General features: G+C 38.9%; 1 protein-coding gene across 8 annotated transcripts in view; it reads left to right on the forward strand.

The window, feature by feature from the left end:
* The window catches only part of acaca (acetyl-CoA carboxylase alpha), a 42,800-nt gene that overhangs the window by 10,686 nt on the left and 10,662 nt on the right, over positions 1–21,452 (forward strand). For 3 of the 8 annotated variants that reach the window (XM_047378890.1, XM_047378892.1, XM_047378887.1), the window contains 28 exons: positions 116–266; positions 347–481; positions 3,696–3,842; positions 3,929–4,117; positions 4,349–4,449; positions 4,555–4,643; positions 4,769–4,893; positions 6,024–6,137; positions 6,522–6,635; positions 6,729–6,818; positions 6,935–7,053; positions 8,395–8,418; positions 8,785–8,919; positions 9,969–10,112; positions 10,226–10,328; positions 10,414–10,521; positions 10,598–10,654; positions 10,924–10,968; positions 12,718–12,759; positions 13,292–13,507; positions 14,051–14,206; positions 14,285–14,509; positions 15,513–15,668; positions 15,770–15,916; positions 16,323–16,592; positions 16,794–16,891; positions 17,067–17,187; positions 18,140–18,250. In XM_047378890.1, coding sequence (XP_047234846.1) covers positions 116–266; positions 347–481; positions 3,696–3,842; positions 3,929–4,117; positions 4,349–4,449; positions 4,555–4,643; positions 4,769–4,893; positions 6,024–6,137; positions 6,522–6,635; positions 6,729–6,818; positions 6,935–7,053; positions 8,395–8,418; positions 8,785–8,919; positions 9,969–10,112; positions 10,226–10,328; positions 10,414–10,521; positions 10,598–10,654; positions 10,924–10,968; positions 12,718–12,759; positions 13,292–13,507; positions 14,051–14,206; positions 14,285–14,509; positions 15,513–15,668; positions 15,770–15,916; positions 16,323–16,592; positions 16,794–16,891; positions 17,067–17,187; positions 18,140–18,250 — 3,532 coding nt within the window. The remainder of the gene's footprint in view (positions 1–115; positions 267–346; positions 482–3,695; positions 3,843–3,928; positions 4,118–4,348; positions 4,450–4,554; positions 4,644–4,768; positions 4,894–6,023; positions 6,138–6,521; positions 6,636–6,728; positions 6,819–6,934; positions 7,054–8,394; positions 8,419–8,784; positions 8,920–9,968; positions 10,113–10,225; positions 10,329–10,413; positions 10,522–10,597; positions 10,655–10,923; positions 10,969–12,717; positions 12,760–13,291; positions 13,508–14,050; positions 14,207–14,284; positions 14,510–15,512; positions 15,669–15,769; positions 15,917–16,322; positions 16,593–16,793; positions 16,892–17,066; positions 17,188–18,139; positions 18,251–21,452) is intronic. The other 5 variants (XM_047378889.1, XM_047378893.1, XM_047378894.1 and 2 more) reach the window with 3 other exon arrangements.

The following is a 21,452-nucleotide window of genomic DNA, read 5'->3' on the forward strand; positions in this document are numbered from 1 at the left end:
AATGTTTGTTTTAACTGCATTAAAGAATCAAGTGGTCACTTGTCAATTTTTAAAAGAAAATACAGCATGTTATAAATTTCTAGGTATGTTATAGTAAAAATGTTCCCATAACTAGGTATCGCATCACAATTGGGAACAAGACGTGTGTTTTTGAAAAGGAAAACGATCCCTCCCTGCTGCGATCTCCCTCAGCAGGAAAACTCATTCAGTACACAGTTGAGGATGGTGGACATGTGTTTGCTGGACAGTGCTTTGCAGAAATAGAGGTACAGTGTCCATTTAGAGCATTGACAAAGGAAGAAAGATTGAAACTATTTCAAGTTGTAAATGTTTTTGTGAAATTTAGGTGATGAAGATGGTATTGACCCTCACCGCTGGAGAGTCGGGCTGTATTCACTATGTGAAAAGGGCCGGAGCAGCGCTGGAACCTGGCTGCGTCATCGCCAAACTGCAACTGGATGACCCAAGCAGAGTGCAACAGGTTAGACTGATGCAGTATTTATTGCAGAATACCAAAACAGACACCTTTTGTTTAATTTGGAAAATTTTCTTTTTTTCTTTTTTAATTAAATCATTTTCATTATTCTATTTGAAATTTATCAACTATTCATGAAAGACTGCGGATTAATACTTGGCTGCACATTGAGGGCATTTTACAGTGGCTGTTGGGGTGTTGACACATCACTCCAGAGTCAGAACATTGGTGAGGCAGGAAATCGATGTTGCCAAAAGATGACAGCTTCATTATGTGATAAAAAGAGATTTGTCCCTGCTTCAAGGTGTTGACACCCCAATATACCAGTGTGGGTTTAGAAGAATAAAGGCCATGGCTAAGTGTGTATTTATAATGGTTGGCAAACAAACAATTAACAGGACAGTATAATAATCTGTTTTCAATGTCCAATCAAATCTTTCCCTCTTTCTCTAGAAGCACCCTTCTAACAAAAGCTTCCTTTTGGAATATATACATACATAGTACAGACCAAATGTTTGGACACACCTTCTCATTCAAAGAGTTTTCTTTATTTTCATGACTATGAATATTGTTGCTTCACACTGAAGGCATCAAAACTATGAATTAACACATGTGGAATTATATACTGAACAAAAAAGTGTGAAACAACTGTAAATATGTCTTATATTCTAGGTTCTTCAAAGTAGCCACCTTTTGCTTTGATTACTGCTCCACACACTCTTGGTATTCTGTTGATGAGCTTCAAGAGGGAAAACTTTGAAAGTGTCCCCTAGTGCAGTCGCAAAAACCATCAAGCACTACAAAGAAACTGGCTCACATGAAGACCGTCCCAGGAAAGGAAGACCAAGAGTCACCTCTGCTGCGGACAATAAGTTCATCCGAGTCACCAGCCTCAGAAATCGCAGGTTAACAGCAGCTCAGATAAGAGAACAGGTCAATGCCACACAGAGTTCTAGCAGCAGACGCATCTCTAGAACAACTGTTAAGAGGAGACTGTGTGAATCAGGCCTTCATGGTAAAATAGCTGCTAGGAAACCACTGCTGAGGACAGGAAACAAACAGAAGAGACTTGTTTGGGCTAAAGAACACAAGGAATGGACATTAGACCAGTGGAAATCAGTGCTTTGGTCTGATGAGTCCAGGTTTGAGATCTTTGGTTCCAACCACTGTGTCTTTGTGCGGCGCAGAAAAGGTGAACGGATGGACTCTACATGCCTGGTTCCCACCGTGAAGCATGGAGGAGGAGGTGTGATGGTGTGGGGGTGCTTTGCTGGTGACACTGTTGGGGATTTATTCAAAATTGAAGGCATACTGAAACAGCATGGCTACCACAGCATCTTGCAGCGGCATGCTATTCCATCCGGTTTGCATTTAGTTGGACCATCATTTATTTTTCAACAGGACAATGACCCCAAACACACCTCCAGGCTGTGTAAGGGCTGTTTGACCAAGAAGGAGAGTGATGGGGTGCTGCGCCAGATGACCTGGCCTCCACAGTCACTGGACCTGAACCCAATCAAGATGGTTTGGGGTGAGCTGGACCGCAGAGTGAAGGTAAAAGGGCCAACAAGTGCTAAGCATCTCTGGGAACTCCTTCAAGACTGTTGGAAAACCATTTCAGGTGACTACTTCTTGAAGCTCATCAACAGAATACCAAGAGTGTGCAGAGCAGTAATCAAAGCAAAAGGTGGCTACTTTGAAGAACCTAGAATATAAGACATATTTTCAGTTGTTTCACACTTTTTTGTTCAGTATATAATTCCACATGTGTTAATTCATAGTTTTGATGCCTTCAGTGTGAAGCTACAACATTCATAGTCATGAAAATAAAGAAAACTCTTTGAATGAGAAGGCGTGTCCAAACTTTTGGTCTGTGCTGTATATGTATATATATATATGTATATTGTATCCCTCAAACCATGTATGACTAAAAATACCATGGTATCACAGCACTTAACAAAAAGATTAAAACATGGTTTAACAGTTTTTTATTTAGAGTAATATAGTGTTACAGTTTTAATTACAGTTTTTATAAAGCTATCTATGCTATCTGTTTGGATTTTGATATATTGACTGTATTGACATGTTAAACAAATACCAACTTCATTTATTGTTAATGCTTACTGTGGAAACTATTAGACTTTTTGCCTTATTGCCCTGTATATCATTACAGGAGTAAAATAAGGTGGTATTACTTGGTAATTGGTCGGTGTGGCCACTTGGGTAGCTAGCCTACAGGGGCTGGGTAACCCAGTATGCGGCTTGTAGCGTGTTTACTTTCTTGATGAGCTTCACTTGTTTAGATACCAGAACAGGACTTTGTGTATTTGTCATCATCAAAACTATTTACAAACAGCTGAATGTTGTCGAATCAATGGTAAAGTATTGTCTCCTTATTTCAGCCAACTGACTGGCAGTACACAACACGTGGGGGAGGGGTGGCGCTGAGGTATTTGTGCACCATGCAGCCAGAAAAGACTCAGGGATTGTATCTGGCATCTCATTCAAATGCCCTTTAACAAGGTTCACAGGGCCCTCAGGCTACCAGCTTTATAAACCTTGCACCATACTCATACATGTGCATGAGGTGCTTTTCCACATATAAATTGATCATTTTATGCCAAACCCACCTGAAGTGATTATTGTTGAAATATCTTAGTTTTGTCTCACCACTGCACACAGTCCCTGCAGCATTTAGAAAACTCCACACATTTATGATGGTAAGACAAACGGCATCTGATTAAAAGGGTATTAGTCTATAGAAAATCAGAAAATCGTAGTAGTTTTGGAACCATAACTTTTTAAAACCATTTGTATACCTTGGTACTAGTAGATGACCTATACCAAGTCCTTTGTTGTGCTTTCTGTCAGGACTGTTATTTTCTTGCATCAGTGTATTCATCCTGCTTTGGTTATAGCTTACAATGTTTAAACTCTTTCACTGATCTCTGTTCAAATCTTGAGAGTTGTTTCATAAAATCAGTACATCCCTAAATGTAGGTGACATTTAGTCTGTCATATTTCCAAAAGCCTCTGTCTCATTTTTGTAGTATTCATATCTTTTTGAGAAAACCCAGCATGGTAGTTCAACAATAGTCACCAGCTAATTTAAAATGCTTGAACTATCTAGACAAATCCACTTTTTCAATCTGTGTGTGCGTCGCCATGGAAACTGCGTGACGTTTGATTAGAGCGTTAAATATATGTTTTATACCTATAGGCAGAGCTGTACACAGGAATGCTTCCGTCAACCCAGACTGTAGCTCTGAGAGGGGAGAAGCTGCACAGAATCTTCCACAGCACTCTGGATCATCTTGTTCACATCATGAACGGTTACTGTCTCCCCGAGCCTTTCTTCAGTGCTAAAGTAAGAATTTAAGAAAATTCAAGTAAACGCTCAGATTAGCTGTTACAACAGTGGACACTAACAAAATATTGCTTTGTGTCTCCCAGCTGAAAGAGTGGGTGGAAAGGCTCATGAAAACCATGCGCGATCCCTCCTTGCCCCTCCTTGAACTTCAAGACATCATGACTAGCGTTTCAGGCCGGATCCCCCCTGCTGTGGAGAAGGCCATTAAGAAGGAGATGGCCCAGTATGCCAGCAACATAACATCTGTACTGTGCCAGTTCCCGAGCCAGCAGGTGCACCCACCAACCTAGCTATGTGCACATAACTTTTCTTGCATGTGTTGTCAATTACAATTCCTGCTTAAACCTTTTGCCTAAACCATGAAAAAAGTCATTTATTTAAAAAAAAGAACTAGGTAGCAGTTCTTACTTGCTGGAATAGCCGTTCTGGGAGGTGGGGTTAATGCTTTTGAGTCTCTGCTTCTGGGGTTAAACGCTTACATTGATTTTCTCCATCGTTTCCAGATTGCAAACATCCTTGACAGCCATGCTGCTACTCTCAACAAAAAATCAGAGAGAGAAGTGTTCTTCATGAACACTCAAAGCATTGTCCAACTGGTGCAGAAGTAAGCCACATATACCATAGCTTACGATGTTGAACATATTGTTTCTGCCGGTGTAATTGGGGCTTCTTTCACGTAAGGCCGTACTTGTGTGTTTGACTCCATCAGGTATCGAAGTGGCATCCGAGGCCACATGAAGGCAGTGGTGATGGACTTGCTCAGACAGTACCTAAAAGTAGAGATCCAGTTCCAGAATGGTGAGATGACACAGTGGATTAAACTAGATTTTGCTCACTGTTCTCTAAAGAGTTGCACTGACTTTATCTCTTCATTTGGTGGAGCACTGGTATCTAATTTATGCCTTACATTTGTTGCTTTGCAGGACACTACGACAAGTGTGTTTTTGCACTTCGAGAGGAGAACAAAGGTGACATGGTCAATGTTGTGAACTACATTTTCTCCCACGCAAAAGTCACTAGGAAGAACCTGCTGGTTACTATGCTGATTGTAAGTGTCCAAACTTTATGTTTTTACACAACGTTTTACTTGAGTACATTTATTCTGGGGAGAAAACTGCAATGAGACGTGTATGGCCTGTAGAAGAGAGACAGGGTCGCAGCACTACAGATCTTCCTCCATACACAACTGTGGACATTAAGTATTTTCAAAATAAACCTGTTTTTATCCTCATCTATGGTGCCTGTTACGATAAATCACAATCTTAGTCTCATCTGCCAAAAGTACAGCTTTCTTGGTAAACTTTAGCATGCTCCACATGATGGTAGGACATGAAAGGCTTTTTCCTGAGCTTACATTCCAGCAACTGGTCCATGTGTAGATAACACCTCATGGTTGTTATGGAGACCTGGTGACTCCAGGATGATGTTTTTCCTTGCAGGTTTCAGTAAGTGTTGGAGATGTTTTTTACATCTGCACACTGTGTGGTGGAAGATAATAGGTCCTGATCCAGAGAAGTGTGGCAATATGTTATCTCATATTTATAACCCAGGGAAACAGAACATCCTGGTTTACTAAGTAGAGGTTCCAAGACACTCTTCTCAACCTAAAAAGAGTAAAGACTTTAGAATAAGTATAAAGTCTGTAAATTGTTCTTAAATTACATTAAATTTAAGGGGATATCAGTAAGTGTAGCACTAAAGATTTTAGGTTTAAAAACAGTTATTTCTTAACATGTAATTGTTTTGTCACCGAATAAATGTTCTCAAATTATAGGTTGGATTTTTTATTTTTTATTTGGGACTGAGCTGCTGCAATAAAAATCTTAACTATTTTAAGGGTTTTTTTAAGCTCTTTGTATATCTTGTATATCTTTATATTTCAGCCCAGTTAGGTTTCAGATAACAATAAGTCCAATTAATATCCAACTAATATTTCAGTTTTTTTTTTTTTTTACTTTATATAGTACAGTGTGGTTTATATATCTTGCAACCAAAAGCAATTCATTTCTCTCTTTATGTATGTATTTTTGTGTTCTGATAAAGATGTTTTTATGAAATGTTTATTGCTGAGTCAAAAGGCACTACCTTGTAGTTTAACTGATGAGCCATTTGGTGGGCTAAAGATGTAAATTGCATTATTAATAATATTATTATTATTATTTTAAATACTGTGTTTAGGATCAGCTATGTGGCCGTGATCCTACCCTGACAGATGAACTGATGACCATTTTGACTGAGCTCACACAGCTCAGCAAGACAACAAATGCCAAGGTGGCTCTGCGTGCTCGGCAGGTCAGACGTAGTCTTTTTTCCTTTCAGCAACAAACACAAACAGGAATGTGTACACGTGTAAACAAAAAGCAGGACTTTTGAGTTTCCTTCTGAGGTGCAAAATGCAATAAATCTAGTGAAACCAGGATTTTCTTTATAACATCACCACTAGATGTCACTATAAGCCTACTACAGTAGCAGAGACTGCATAGTGACAGAAGTTTTTAATGAGTAGGAATTTAGGCAAAGATGGATAATTACATGCTTCAGACTCTGTAGCCGCAGACAAATTCCAGAGTTAAAACTGCATGAAGGCATATGCTGTTCCAAGATGTCATAAGATAAGTAAAGAAGTATTGTGCTCTGTCACATGCCTGAAGGACCCCATTTATCTTCCTCACCCAGGTTCTGATTGCGTCCCACCTTCCCTCCTATGAGCTACGACACAACCAGGTGGAGTCCATCTTCCTGTCTGCCATTGATATGTATGGGCACCAGTTCTGCATTGAGAACCTGCAGGTAGGTAGCAAACAAGATGGTTGTAGGTTGTGGTTTTCATTATTACTCCAACAAATGGGTCAACATATATTATTATACATTTTTTCTCCCTAGAAACTCATCCTTTCAGAAACATCCATCTTTGATGTTCTGCCCAACTTTTTCTACCACAGTAATCAGGTGGTCAGGATGGCTGCCCTCGAGGTGAGCTGAACACTGATCTCAAGCTGCCTAGAAGTTTCCTGTAGCTGGAACTCAACAAACATACAGGTGCTTCACATGAGTGATGTTTTCTGTGGCTTCTTCTTTGATGATCTCAGGTGTACGTCCGCAGAGCATACATTGCCTATGAACTCAATAGTGTTCAGCATCGCCAGCTGAAGGACAACACATGTGTAGTGGAGTTCCAATTCATGCTTCCCACCTCACATCCCAACAGGTAACACATGACTGTACCGTCTCAGGAGTTGTGGGTTATTTTTCTTCTTTCCCGCTGTTCTGCGGGGATTTTTTCAACGGGGCAGATGTTTGCATTTGATAGCACTAGTGTTTGGTCATGCTATGTACAGTATTGGCCATAAATATACAATGCCTTTCAAAATATTCCTATTCTTTGAATTTCTTCACATAGTGAGGTTACAACCACAAACTGACCCTCACCAAAAACACATAATGTTTTCTGTGTAGCCTAAAAATAAAGAGTTTAAATTGCTCAAAGGCGGACCTGTTTTTTGTTTTTTTTAAATGTGACTTTTTAAAGCAGTTGGTTGTACAGGATTACATTTGTAGTAAATGGAAGTGAATACAAATATATACCACAATATTCAGATTTTCATTCGTATAAAAGTTTGAAAAGCATTTGTCCTTTTCCTCCCAATTCATATTTATGTACTATTTTGATTCTCATCACATAACATCCCTACCAAACACATTGCAGTTTGTGGTTTTGATGTGACAAAGAGGTCAAGGTGTTGGAACCCTTTTGAAACACAATGTTCATTTGGAAATTTAAACAAATGAACCCAATATGATCAATGTTTGTTTTGTGATTTATTAACATTTCATCCAAGTGCTGTTCATTGTGTGCTTCATCCGTATCCAAATAATTCTTGCAAGAACTAAAGTTGTTTATTATACATAGATTTTCTGCCTCCATAAGCAACAAAATTCACATGTTTAAGTACTTAATGAGCTGATTTTCCTTTTAAAGTTTGTAGCTAATGTAAATATGTTGTATTTATTTAAAACATGACGTTTAGAAAGAAACAAAACAGTGACGAGATATTTGATTTGTGGGATTTTTGGATTTGATGATTGATTTGTCTTTGTGTGTATGTTTTGGTGCTTTTACTTGCTCCTCTCCCTCCTTGCTGTTTGTACTTTTTTGTCCTTTGTTACTCTGATTTAGCTGATTTTATTTGTAGAAATCTATTATATTCTCATTCTGTTGCATGTTATTTATTTGACATGGCTTAATTAACCTTCCATTTGGCACATCATTTTGGACAACTCAACTGCATGAGAGTGCTAAAAGACCCTTTCTTTGTTCTCTGAACAAGGAGGTTTTTAACATCTCATGGTGCATGTTTTAAAAAAGGAGCAGTCAGAAATGTGGGATGTGTGGTTCCTTTTTCATTCACTTCATCCTCTATTCTCATGTTAACATTAGACGTTGGTAAGACACACGGTGACGTTCCCACACACATTGCTCCACCTTGACTGTCTTCTTCTGCTGATGCTTGAAACTAACCACGTAGTAATCAATGTCATTTGATTGCAGAGGGAACATCCCAACTCTCAACAGGTATTGTAAACATTCTTTTTATTGCATAGACTAATCATTGTAGACTAACTGGCTGCATGATGAAGTAGACATTTCAGTCATTCTCAACAAAGTTCTTGAAATTCCTAAAATTTATTCTATCAAAGAAACTTGAGTCCAGTGCAATCTTTTACGAGTTTAACTGCAAGTCTGTTAGCATTGAATGTTTCTACAAATGTTTCTGTTTGTTTGTATGTATGTGTGTTAAAAATCCAGTGTTTATTGTTTGTGGAAGTCCCTCAGCATTGTTCAGATCATGTGTCATGTTGGGTAAAAAAGATAGTTGGCGAAGAAATGACAGATACCGGTAAGAATATTCAATATTGAAACCTCTAACTGCCCTGTCAGGAAAATGACCACTCCCATCTGGGATTATGTTAACACCTTGGATGCTAAAGCACAGCAGCCTAAACCCCAGGATAGTGAAGCTAAAGATGGGAATGCTGAGAAGAAAAAGTCCTCCGATTTGGAGCCTGAAGACAGGTTGGCCTCAAAAAACTCTTTAGTGGTCAATGTGGGTGCAACTTCTGGGATACCTTCTTATCATTGACTGACTAACACCCAACTAAATGAAAGAGAATAATCTAAAGGGTCTTTCCGGTGCCTCTAGCTTTCCTTGGTCACACGAAATGTATATTTTCTTAGTTTTAATGTAACTGACACAGTCTGTATCAGTTACATTGATTACATTTCAGTTAATTGTTTTTGGTTTTTTTTTCTAAATTCATTCAGTTTTGATTTCTCAGATACCTTGTTTCCAATAATGTGAGACTTTCTTCTGCTGTAATACAAATCAATCACAGTTGCACCGATCCAAATTTTGTTACCAATTTCAATAGTTGATGTCCCGATACAGACGATACTAATTTCTTTAAGAGCTATACAATTAAAGGAAATAAGAACATTATTAATCATTAATTAGTTACATTAGAAGCAGAGGTGATATCAGACAACTTAGTGAGAGACTAGTTGTTAAAGAGCGTTGTACGATTGTTTTAAAACAAAGACAAAGTTATGAGAGTTTACATTTCAAATTAGCTTTATCGGCCAGGTTACAAAGCTCAAAAGCATACAACGGAGCCCCTTTGCTCTACTGCATCTAGCCTTCCTGTTATCTGCAGAAAGTCTTGCTTTCTCTCAGTCTCTTACTACTTGAATGAATCACAGACCTGTCTCGACATTTTGTAGAAAGGTTTTCTCTACTCAATTCAAGTGCCCGTTCTGAAGGGTGCTGTTGTTTTCATTGCAGAGTAATGTATGTTCACTTAAAGAAAAAATAGGATCATCGGGGTTTTCAGTAGTCAATTGCAGTTCAGGACCCATCAAACTGAAAATCTTCTGATTCCATTCACCAGTCGATTTTTTTCTTTTTTGGTGCATCTCCAAAGTTGTTCTAACTCGATATACAAAACTGCAAGAAAACTGAGGAATGAAAACTGTTTTTGTTTTTAAGGTGGACCGGGGCAACCCTTCCCGGATATTTTGCTGAACCGGTGGTTTTTTCTTACCATTGTTTTCTGTCTACATATTAGGATGTCTTTCTCATCCAACCTGAATCACTACGGCATGATGCATGGGGCCAGTGTAAGTGACGTCCTGCTTGATACATCTTTTACACCACCCTGTCAACGTATGGGAGCCATGGTTTCTTTTCGCTCCTTCCAAGAGTTTACAAGGTCAGTTCTTCTGTAAAAACATTAAAAAAAAACTACTTTAGTGCTCATTTAGAGGAAAGTAGAATCATAAATAAGTGTAAATGATAGATTTCATGATTATTGTCTCCTTACAGGAACATTAATGATGTCCTCAGCTGCTTTTCTGACTCTCCTCCCCCAAGTCCAATGTTCCCTGATGGAGGCACTCCTGTCCTGTATGGTGAAGAGGACAACAAGGTGATGAAAAGAGACCAGCACAGGCATGTAATTGACCAATATGTTTGTTCAACTTAAAACAAAGTGTGCCTACTTTATCATACAGAGTGTCCAGGAGGAACCTATCCACATCCTGAACATAGCTATAAAGACGGACAGTGACATCGAAGACGATGCCCTGGCAGCCATGTTTCGGGAGTTCACTCAGTCAAAGGTGTGCTCTGTTTCTCGAGAAGAAACATAAAAATATCATACAGTGCTAACATTGAAGGTTTGATTTTTTTTTTCAGAAATCGTTGCTGTTTGAACACAGCATCCGAAGACTGACGTTCCTTGTCGCCCAGAAGGTGGGAGTTCTGTTTAATATTTACATGGAGTACACTGTCTCCAACTGCTTGTTACCACTTGAGCCATTCTTAATGGCATGTCTGAAGATAGCAATTGTTATATGTCTTGCATGTTTCTTTCTGTAATTAATAGTATTTTATGAATAATCTCATAGAACTGCATTATTATGATAATTTCATTAATAATTTGAAAATTTAGCTTGTTTTCCCATTTCTCTTTCTCTGTATTTCTTTCTGCATGCCTCGCTTTTGCTCATTTTTGATGGTAGGATTTCAGGAAACAAGTCAACTGTGAGGTGGACCAAAGGTTTCATGTAAGTATTTAGAGATGAGTGAATTCTGGTTTATTTTAGCTCACATTTATTCAGGAGGAATCTATATTCATTTGGATGTGAAATTTAGCTTCTTTCAATTCAGTCTAATAAAAGGTTCGGGAAGGTGTTGCAAGCTTTTGTATAGTTAACCCCCAACCCCACCCCAAGTCTTTTGGGGTCTTTCACATGTAGAGGCTGACATTTTGCCCCTTCTTCTTTGCACAATAGCTCAAGCTCCTTCAGATTAGGTGGTAAGCATCTGTAAACACCAGTTTTCAATTCTTGCCACAGATCACCATTTTAATTCAGGTCTGGACTTTGACTGGGACATTCTAACGCATAAAAAGATCTAAACCACTTCATAGCTCTGACTGTTTTTATAATGTTGACCTGCTAGAAGGCGAACTTCAAAAGTCTTTTATTGGTTATTTCCAGCATTACCGTATATTTACTTATCCATCTTTCCATCTACTCTGACCAGCTGAAAAAAAGCATCTCCGCAGCATAATCCTGCTACCACCATGTTTCTGGGTGGTGGATGGTGTGCTCGGGGTTATGTGCAATTTATGTCTCACGTAGTGGTTTCCATGGAGTCAAAAAGTTAATTTTGTTTTAACCTGACCTGAGAACCATCTTCCACCTGTTTGCCCGGCATGACTTGTGCCAGACCACGCATAGGACTTCTGGGATAGCGTTCTTCTTGCTGTTCTTCTTCTGGTCTTCAGCCAGATTTTCGGAGTGCCCAACTAGTAGTTGTCCTGCTGAGAGATTCTCCCACCTGAGCTTTGGTACTCTGCAGCTCCCCCTTTCAGTGGATGCCAATGTCTTGGTTGCTTCCCAATAACGCTGATAAATTAAAAAATAAAACATAATGATAGAAAACCATTCAGAAAACCTTCTTCCTTGTGTTTGTCAGTCGCATAAAATCCCAGTAACATACATTGCGGTTTGTTGTTGTAACTCAAATTGCCACGGGCTCCTGCAACTATTTAATCGGAAGGATCACACTTTGTAAGCCTGAATGAAGTACAATGCCTCTTAAATGTACAAAACAGCAAAGAGAATTGAGAAAAAAGTTCAAGAAATTTCCATGTCTTCCAATTCTGCTGTCATGTCAATAATACTCTTTGATTTTTCTTTTTTATGGGGCCATAATAAGACCCCAATCATAATAACTGCATACATGGAGGGTCCTTCACTAGTTTTCAGCATTAAGTGATATCCATGCATGCTCAGGGCTCACATTGTACAATACTTTTTCCTATAGATCAGTAATGTTAAGTCGAAGTGATGTTTAATCACAGCGCCAAACCATGTCTTTTAAGGTTTGCAGCTCTCTCATCATAGCGTTGGCCGTGAGTTGATAAGAGCATCTCCAATCGTCCTGGCATTGTTTTGGCGAGTTGGACACTTCATCAGATAACGTCAAACTATGCTACCAGGCATTATTCAGAAGACCACATGCCTCTGAGGAAAGCGGATATTTTATTCATTAGCATAGCGAGTGCTGCATGCGTCTGTCAGTGCAGCAATGATAACTTGCTGCTTTTGTGCACACTCCTGATTGTTTGACTGATAAATTATCATCGGAAAACATCAATGTACAGCATTGAGAATACAGCATATGCAGCAGATTTACATACCATGGAGCAGTAAAAGCAATCTTTTCATCTGCTTCAAAGTTTGTATGTTTAAATGCTTAAAGCGTTTTTCTTTTAATTTATGTATTTATCTAAATTTTATTCACAGAGAGAATTCCCCAAATTCTTCACATTCCGGGCAAGAGATAAGGTAGGTGTTTACCTTTTAAATTGTCTACCCTTTGGTAAATATCTGCAGTTGCTAACACTAAACTGTTTGATTAACATCCGTCCATTCATATTATATTTGAAATGAAAACGGATTTAACACCCTCACCCTCCCTCAGCACTGCTGAGTTTTATTCTTTCCGAATCAGTGATGACTCTTCCTGTCCACCACGCCTGATAGTTTCTGTGCAACTACACACCACTAAAACTCATTACAGTAATGAACTCTTTAATTATGTTCCCCATTTAAAAGAAATGACACCCATTAGCAGCTTCCTGAGATTAAGATTGTTGAGGATTTCATTTACTTAATACATTGTGTTGCTCCAAGGCGTCTCTCTACTCTTACATCAATTCTGTTCTAATACGTTTTCCTACTACTCCTCCTATGAGAAAGACTATTAGATATTATAACTAGAAAAGATATATTTAGATATGACTTAAACGAAGCTTATTCAAAACTTTGTAGCACTTACTGTTGGTCCTTTTGTTTTTGTCTCCGCTGGTTTTCTCAGTTTGAGGAAGACAGGATCTATCGGCACCTGGAGCCCGCATTAGCTTTCCAGTTGGAGCTCAACCGCATGCGCAATTTTGCGCTAACTGCCATTCCCTGTGCCAACCACAAGATGCACCTGTATCTGGGTGCAGCACGCGTGGAAGTGGGCACAGAGGTTACTGACTACCGTTTCTTTGTCCGGGCAATCATCCGCCATTCTGATCTGGTCACAAAGGTGAGAAAACCTAAAGACACTTTTCTACCCCTAAGACTTTAGCTTTTCTGTGTGTTCTCCCTAGAGATGTTAGATTCTGACCTTAGCTCTGAGATTTTCAGAAGGATGCCAACATTTCCAAATAAGGCAAAGAATAAAACAGAGCAGCTTTACTATACTCTGTTTTTGCTCTCTCACAGCCAGAATTAACTGCAGACATGTCTGTAATAGCTTCTGTGTTTCCTCTGATTCAATTAAACATATTTCTGATGCCAACATCATCGAACATCTAGTCTTCTACCCCCCAGAAAAACTTCTACAGCAAAGAGTTTTGGTGTCAGCATGACCTGGTAATGTTTAGGTATGGTGTGTTCTCTGATCTGCATAAAATTGGATTTTTGAGTTTCTTACCAGCTGTTAACCATGTCAGAGCCGATCAAACCAAAAACCATCCGATTGCTGCCATCTGCAGATTTCTCAGTGAATCTCTGATCCTAAATGGTTATTTTCCCATCTGTCACAGTAGTTTACACTGGCACTTATGTTGGTCTGTTTGCTTAATAGGAAGCTTCCTTTGAATACCTTCACAACGAAGCAGAGCGTCTTCTTCTGGAAGCCATGGATGAGCTGGAGGTAGCTTTCAACAACACAACTGTACGGACAGACTGTAACCACATCTTCCTCAACTTCGTCCCTACAGTCATCATGGACCCTTCAAAGGTTTGTAAAACATCTGATACCCAGCGCATATTATCCTAAGGGAGTTTGACTCTTAATGTTATTCCGTACACACATCAGATCGAGGAGTCTGTGCGGTCCATGGTGATGCGCTATGGCAGCCGTCTGTGGAAGCTCCGCGTTCTGCAAGCTGAACTGAAAATCAACATCCGCCTGACCCCAACGGGAAAGCAAATTCCCATCCGCCTCTTCCTAACTAATGAGTCAGGCTACTACCTGGATATCAGCCTATACAAGGAGGTCACCGACTCCCGAACGGGACAGGTGGGGCCCAAAGATCGACAGGTGGGGCACTCATTCATTTTCCATCTCATCCTCTTTTTTTTTTTTTTTTATTGTCCAGTCTCAGGCAAGGGAGTACAAAACAATCCTAGGAACCTAAGTTTCAGGTTGCCTTTTTAACCTTTTTGAGTAAAGAATTTTACATTTTATTTGATAAAAAAGGCATTCTTAAGATTTGTGACGATCTGGAAGGGATCCAGTATAGTTTTGTGCCTTTTTACTTGGTGGACAATTGATTTTGTGTTATGTTGCGTCTTGCAGCAGATCAGGTAAGATTTTCTTCATCCATTCATTGGGTCATCAACACTTCATCTCCATGATTCATGCATTAATTTAATGTAAAAAAGAGAAAGCTAAGTCCACATTAAACCATCACCTAATATTTCTGTTTTGTTGTTTGTTTTTGGGGGGGGGTTTAGTCCATTGATTTTTATGTATTTTTCTTTTTTTATTCATTCCCTCTAAATGACTGAGGTCCCCGATTTGTTTTTAATTGATTATTGTAGAAACACATCACAAAGATCAGTAAAATTAAAAATACACATTTTAGTCTTTTTAAAGTTAGAATATTTAAAAGCTGTTAAATAGAATAGGAAGAATAATGTTTTTATGTTTTCTTGATTCAGCCGCTTACGTTTTATTTAACAGTAGAGGAAATATAATGTAATTTCTTTTAAGTCTGGTTTTATTTGTGATTACCTCCGTCTCATAACCTGGTTGATTTCACTGTGTTTATGGATTTTCAGTGATGTTGTTGATACTTCAGTCAGAATTGGCAAGTTTGCTGATAGGTGCATCTCTACTGTTTCAGCAGATGAAAAGTTATTACTGCTTGTAGTTGCATCATAATATAACTATGAATCTGATGTCAGTGGCATTTTGATATGTCATAATTAACACGTAATTTATTTAGGATTTTTCTTTTTTTACTTTTGCCATTTTGATCTCAAACTTGAAGACAACAGCATGTCAGTTTATAGATTAATTTCAGGATTTGTCTTTCCAGATTATGTTCCAAGCATATGGTGACAAGCAAGGTCCTTTGCATGGGATGCTAATCAATACACCGTATGTGACCAAGGACCTGTTACAGTCCAAGCGCTTCCAGGCACAGTCTTTGGGCACCACATACGTCTACGATTTTCCAGAAATGTTTAGACAGGTATTGTACCGAAACACACTTTTTGAATATTTGGCTTTGATTCTGATTAGAAATATCCCATATTTCATAACACTCATTTCTGTCTTTTTGTCATCTCCTAGGCGTTGAAAAAACTGTGGCACTCTAGTCAAGCTTATGCTCACCTACCTGAATGTCCCCCTCCTTCTGAGCTGCTCACCTTCACTGAGCTGGTTCTGGATGCACAGGGTCAGCTGGTGCAGATGAACAGGCTGCCGGGAGGAAATGAGGTCAGCAAGTTAAGCAGCATAGATGAACATATACAACATAAAACAGAAGTTATTCTGCAAATATTTTGACATTTGTTTTAGGATGTAATTCATGATTTGCTCTGTAGGTGTCTCTATTACTTTGGCTGTCTTGTTGAGTTGCTGTCAACACTTTCTTCCCTGCAAAGCTTAATTCAGGATTATAGTCCATAAAGTCAGACCTTTTACAGATGCTTGCATTTATACCAAATAAAAAAATAAGAAGGCCATCATGTATTGTTTATGTAAAATGTTAGGTCTGATTTTGACATTTCTTTTTAAAAGATGAACCTCACACCCATTTAAATTTTTTATTTGTAAAGTGTTTTCTGATGAAATGTTTTTTTTTTCCCTATTTATCATTCTTAATTGTCTGTTGTTTGACCAGATTGGCATGGTGGCTTGGCGAATGACCCTGCGAACAACAGAGTATCCAGCAGGACGTGAGATCATAGTCATAAGTAATGATATCACTCACAAGATAGGCTCATTTGGACCTGAGGAGGATGTGCTGTTCCTACGAGCTTCAGAGATGGCGAGGGAGAGCGGCATCCCTCGCATCTACATCGCAGCCAACAGCGGCGCCCGCATCGGCCTGGCTGAGGAAATCCGACACATGTTCCACGTGGCCTGGCAGGATCCAGCTGATCCATACAAGGTCAGCCAGAAATGTCTCATCCTGTCACAGAATTTTTCATTGGCACAACAAATTTTAGCTCTTTTCTAGTGTTATATGTAAAAATATGTTTTATATGTATTGCAGACCTTCATTTCAAAAAGCCATATTATTGTGTTTTCTTGCATCAACAAAATTTTGTCATTTAGGTGTAATTTATTATGATCTATATATTTTCTGCAGGGATTCAAGTATCTCTACCTGACACCTCAAGACTACAAAAAAGTCTCTGCTCTTAACTCGGTACATTGTGAACATGTGGAAGATGAAGGAGAATCAAGGTAATTTTTTTTTTTTTTTTTGTAGTTGCAAACTTTTTTAGAAGGAAACGAGTTCGTAACCTGCTATGGAGAGAGTCATGTACGCATCGTTCTGTTGAAATCCTGTAACATTTGAACATGCGAAGCCTGTCTGGGTCACATGGTTTGGATGTAAACTGTCTAACCTGTCATGCAGGTACAAGATCACTGACATTATCGGAAAGGAGGAGGGGCTGGGTGTGGAGAATCTGAGAGGATCTGGAATGATTGCTGGAGAATCTTCTCTAGCTTATGAGGAGATCATCACCATGAATCTGGTAAGACTAATTTGGGTGCAAAGCATATGTGTAACCATTGAGCTTAAAGATGAGGTGCTGACTTCAAAAGCAAAGGCTTGAGTTGCACGGTGCCGTTCAAAAACGTTTTTTTGCATTTTGTCAGCTTACAACAAAAACCTTTTGTGGGTTTTCCTGGGATTTTATACGATAGCAAACACAAACTAGCACATAATAGTAAATTTGAAGGAAATTCCAAATGTTTTAGAAATATAAATATGAAAAGTGTAGCATGCATTCAGCCCCCTTTATTCTGATATACCTAAATGAAATCCAGTGCAACCAATTGCCTTCAGAAGTCATCTAATTAATAATCAATCTTACTAAAACCTGTCCACACATTAGCAGGACTACTATTTGTTATGCACAGAATTTATGAAACAGAGTCCAGAAGCCAGTGAAAAATAGCCGTAGGATTTCAAGAAATGCCATGTGTGGTGGTAAAATAACATGCTGAACATCACCCTGAACACACCATCCCCCACTGTGAAACATGGTGCTGGCAGTGTGATGCTTTGGGGAAAAACTGGTAGAGACTTTAGAAGACTTGAGACCCGGGTGACGGTTTACCTTTCAGCAAGACAGGGAAATTAAACCTACATCCACACGAAACAATGGTGTAATTGCATCTAAAGAGCATTCTACAAAGTATTGACTCAGGGGGGCTGAATACAAATCTACTTCACACATTTTTTTACATTTTTATTTAGTAAGAAATTGAAAACCATGTATCCTTTTAGTCTGTTTCATTATTTTGCACTACTTTGTGTTGGTCTGTCACACAAAATTCAAAGAAAAAACATGAAAGTTTGGGGTTGTAACATGACAAAATGTGTAAATGTTCAAGCCGTATGAACAGCCTTGCCTTGTAAAAGATGGCTTGTGGCAACTTTGAATATACGGTACTTGATACGTTAAGATGCTTGTCTCATAGGTCACGTGTCGAGCCATAGGCATCGGAGCCTATCTTGTGAGGCTTGGACAGAGAACCATCCAAGTGGACAACTCTCACATTATCCTCACTGGAGCTGGGGCGCTCAACAAGGTAAAATGAGCTCAAATGTACATGCTGCATTTCAGCACAGCACAAAGACAATTTACGTATTGTTTTGTTAGTCGAAACAGCTTGAGCACCAAATGAGCTGTCTCTTAAATTAGCACCAATAATGAATCTGCATTTTAATGAGAAAATCTCTGAAAGGATTTACTAGTTGACTATTAAAATTTGAGCTATTAAATAAAAGCGTGTCATTAAAAAAATATTATTTTACCTGTTTTGCTATTATAAAATAATATGATAAATTCTATAGAACGGCATGAATGGAAGACGAATGAAGTTTATGCATGTCAAAAAAGAGAAAATGATTCGGATCTGATTTTTTTTTGGTTTGTTCCAACTCGCTGATCCTGCAATTTTCAGGCCCGCTCCTCTCTGCTTTGCTCTGTTCTACAAGGATTCCCTTTCCGACGGCAGCCATGGGCCTGCCTGCCACTCAAAGCGGAATAATTGAAAGCGAACCATGAAGCTGTATTTGCATAGAAATAGAGTGACATGCCAGAGGCTGCAGTGCAGGACACCCATATCATTTGTTTTTAATCAAAATGAAAAGTTTCGCTGATGCAGATTGTTTTTCTGCACACACTTGATGGGTATGTGTGTGTGTGTCTGAGTGTGTGTCTGTACGCTTCACTGCTTCCTGCTGTCTTGCTTTCCATTCCCTGTCCTTGTCAGTGCATTAAGATGACTCCATTTCAAATTATATGACACGCTGCAACATGGTAAACCATGCAAATGGCCAATTGATGGCATACAAATATTCCTGGAAGCTCAGTTATTAGATCGCCCCACTGTTTATCTCCATTTGTGGGAGCTGTGATTGTTATTTAAAAATGTTTGCAGTGTAGATGCCGTATTTCTGTATACAATTTTGTGAAATAGTATTTGCCCTCTTTTTGTTTTTTATCTATTTACATTTTTCAGATCATCAAACAAACTTTATTATTAGACAAAGATAACATGACTGAATAGGATTAGCAGTTTCCAAATGATGATCTCATTTATTTCTTGATAAAAGCTATCCACCCCAACCTGGCCTTGTGTGGAAAAGTAGTTGTCTTAAACCTACTAACAAGTTGGACCATCATTGCAGTGAGGGAGTTGGAGTGTGAAAGCCTTAGAATTATTTGAGATCTTTCTATCTACTTCATGCTGTCAGACAGGTTCTATTTAAATATTTTTTTTATTCTGCAGGTCAGTCATCAGCCCTGGGTGTTGCTAGTGAAATTCAACCAAAAAATGTGTTCATAGTTAATTTATCTTTCAGAAAGGAGCAGTATTTTCATATGGGCCCAGATTGGTTTGCATAGATATTGCCTCTTGATAAATTAAATTGAAATCTGTTTTTTTTTGCATTTATCTTTGTCCGATATTAAAATATGTTTCATGATCTGGAAGATTTGAGTGTCAAAAAAAAAAAACTCCAGAGAAAATCAGTAAGGGGTAAATACATTTTTAACGGAACTGTATATTTACCTTATATCCAATTTTGAGTAAAGTAAGGAATGTTTTTCAGCTAATCCATCATGTGGATTCTTGGCTATTAACTGAAACTTAATAGGGAGCAGCAGGCGGCCACCCAGAGATCATCATTTCATTAGCTGCTAGAAAAGACTCCGATTTTCACGGGGCATGGATAGTAACTACTACCACAAATACCCCAGCGAGCTGTTGCTACCAGTTGGCCTCTCGGTTTCTTCCTCCCAGTCTTCCCACTCTGTCCCTCATCCAATATCTCCTCCTCTTCTCTCCGCAACGGAATCTTAATGAAGCAGGCGATGGCCGGGGGCACAGAGGTTTTGTGTATGTCAAGGTGACTGTAATGTTTCTTGGAGCTGCCGGCTCTCCTGACAGCTTTAGGAGAGTGCCCCAGATTTGTAGCCAGATACATAACCATTAATGGTAATAAAGAAAGTAAATGATGGCTGAAAAGGTGAAAGCTGAGGGTAGGGATTGAGCTCCAACCTGATTTTTATGGAACCATGTCAGCACCCAGCCACCTGTTCTGAGCTGCTTATGAAAATAGGGTGGGCTGGCAGTGAGACTTTATGGCTTTAAGTTAACACATGAGTGACGTGGAGAAAAAAGAAGTTTGAAGCCTCCAACTTGCTCCTGTTTGCTGGTTACACCTGGATGATTCACAACAACAAATGGCATGCAAAAAGGCCACAATTGGTTTGTCATTAGTGAAGAGGGTTTATCATCTCTGAAAATCCTTGAGGAAGATGAAGCAGGGGCTGCTTCTGTGACCGCTGGCCTGTTCCTACTGCGCTTTCTGGCTGCTTATCACCTGTATTGACAAAGGTGCCGTTCTTTGGAATGTCTTCATCTGTTTCAGATCTCATTAAGCTCATCAGTATTGTCAAAGTTGGATATTCCTTTGACTCAGTTTGAGATCTTTTGGAGGAGGTTGCTGAGCAGGATCATGAAATGTTTATTACACAATTGCTCCAAATGGGCAGAAAGAAATTCAGTGACTTCACACCCCTTAAACTTTTCATATTTTTTTTTATCACAACCACATATGCCAATGTATTTTGTTTCAATGTGATAGACCTACTCAAAGTTATGAATAATTGTAAAGTGGAGGGAATTTTATTCATAATTGTATACATTTAATTCAAATAAGAGTCTTAAAAGTGTGGTGTGCATTTCTCCCAGCCCCTCTGAGTCCAATACCTAGTAGAACCATTTTTAACTGCAATTACAGCAGCAAAACTTTTAGGATATGTCTGCTTTGCGAAATAGCTCATTCTCTGTCAAATTAGATTGGTCTGTGACTTTGACTTGGTCATTTTAACTCATTAATATGCCTTGATGTAACTTAACTCATTGCAGCTCTATGTTTGGCATTGTAGTTCTGCTGGTAGTAGAACCCAAGTGTCAGATCTTTTTTGCAGCTTCCAACTGGTTTTCTTCCACTATTGCCCTGTATTTAGCTCCATCCATCTTTCCATCAACTCTGACCAGCTTTCCTACCCCTGCTAAAGAAAAGCTTCCTCACAGAATGATGCTGCCACCAACATTTTACACTGTGAGGATGGTGTATTCAGGTTAATGTACTGTTATCTGTTCCACACACATAATTGTATGGTTATAGTTGTAAGGTTTTGCATTTAGGCCAAAATTTTCAATTTTGGTCTCATCTGAGCACATCACCTTTTTCAACATGTTTGCGTTGTTCCATACA

The sequence above is a fragment of the Girardinichthys multiradiatus genome, chromosome 11 (assembly GCF_021462225.1).
Source record: "Girardinichthys multiradiatus isolate DD_20200921_A chromosome 11, DD_fGirMul_XY1, whole genome shotgun sequence".
Taxonomy (NCBI): Eukaryota; Metazoa; Chordata; class Actinopteri; order Cyprinodontiformes; family Goodeidae; genus Girardinichthys; species Girardinichthys multiradiatus.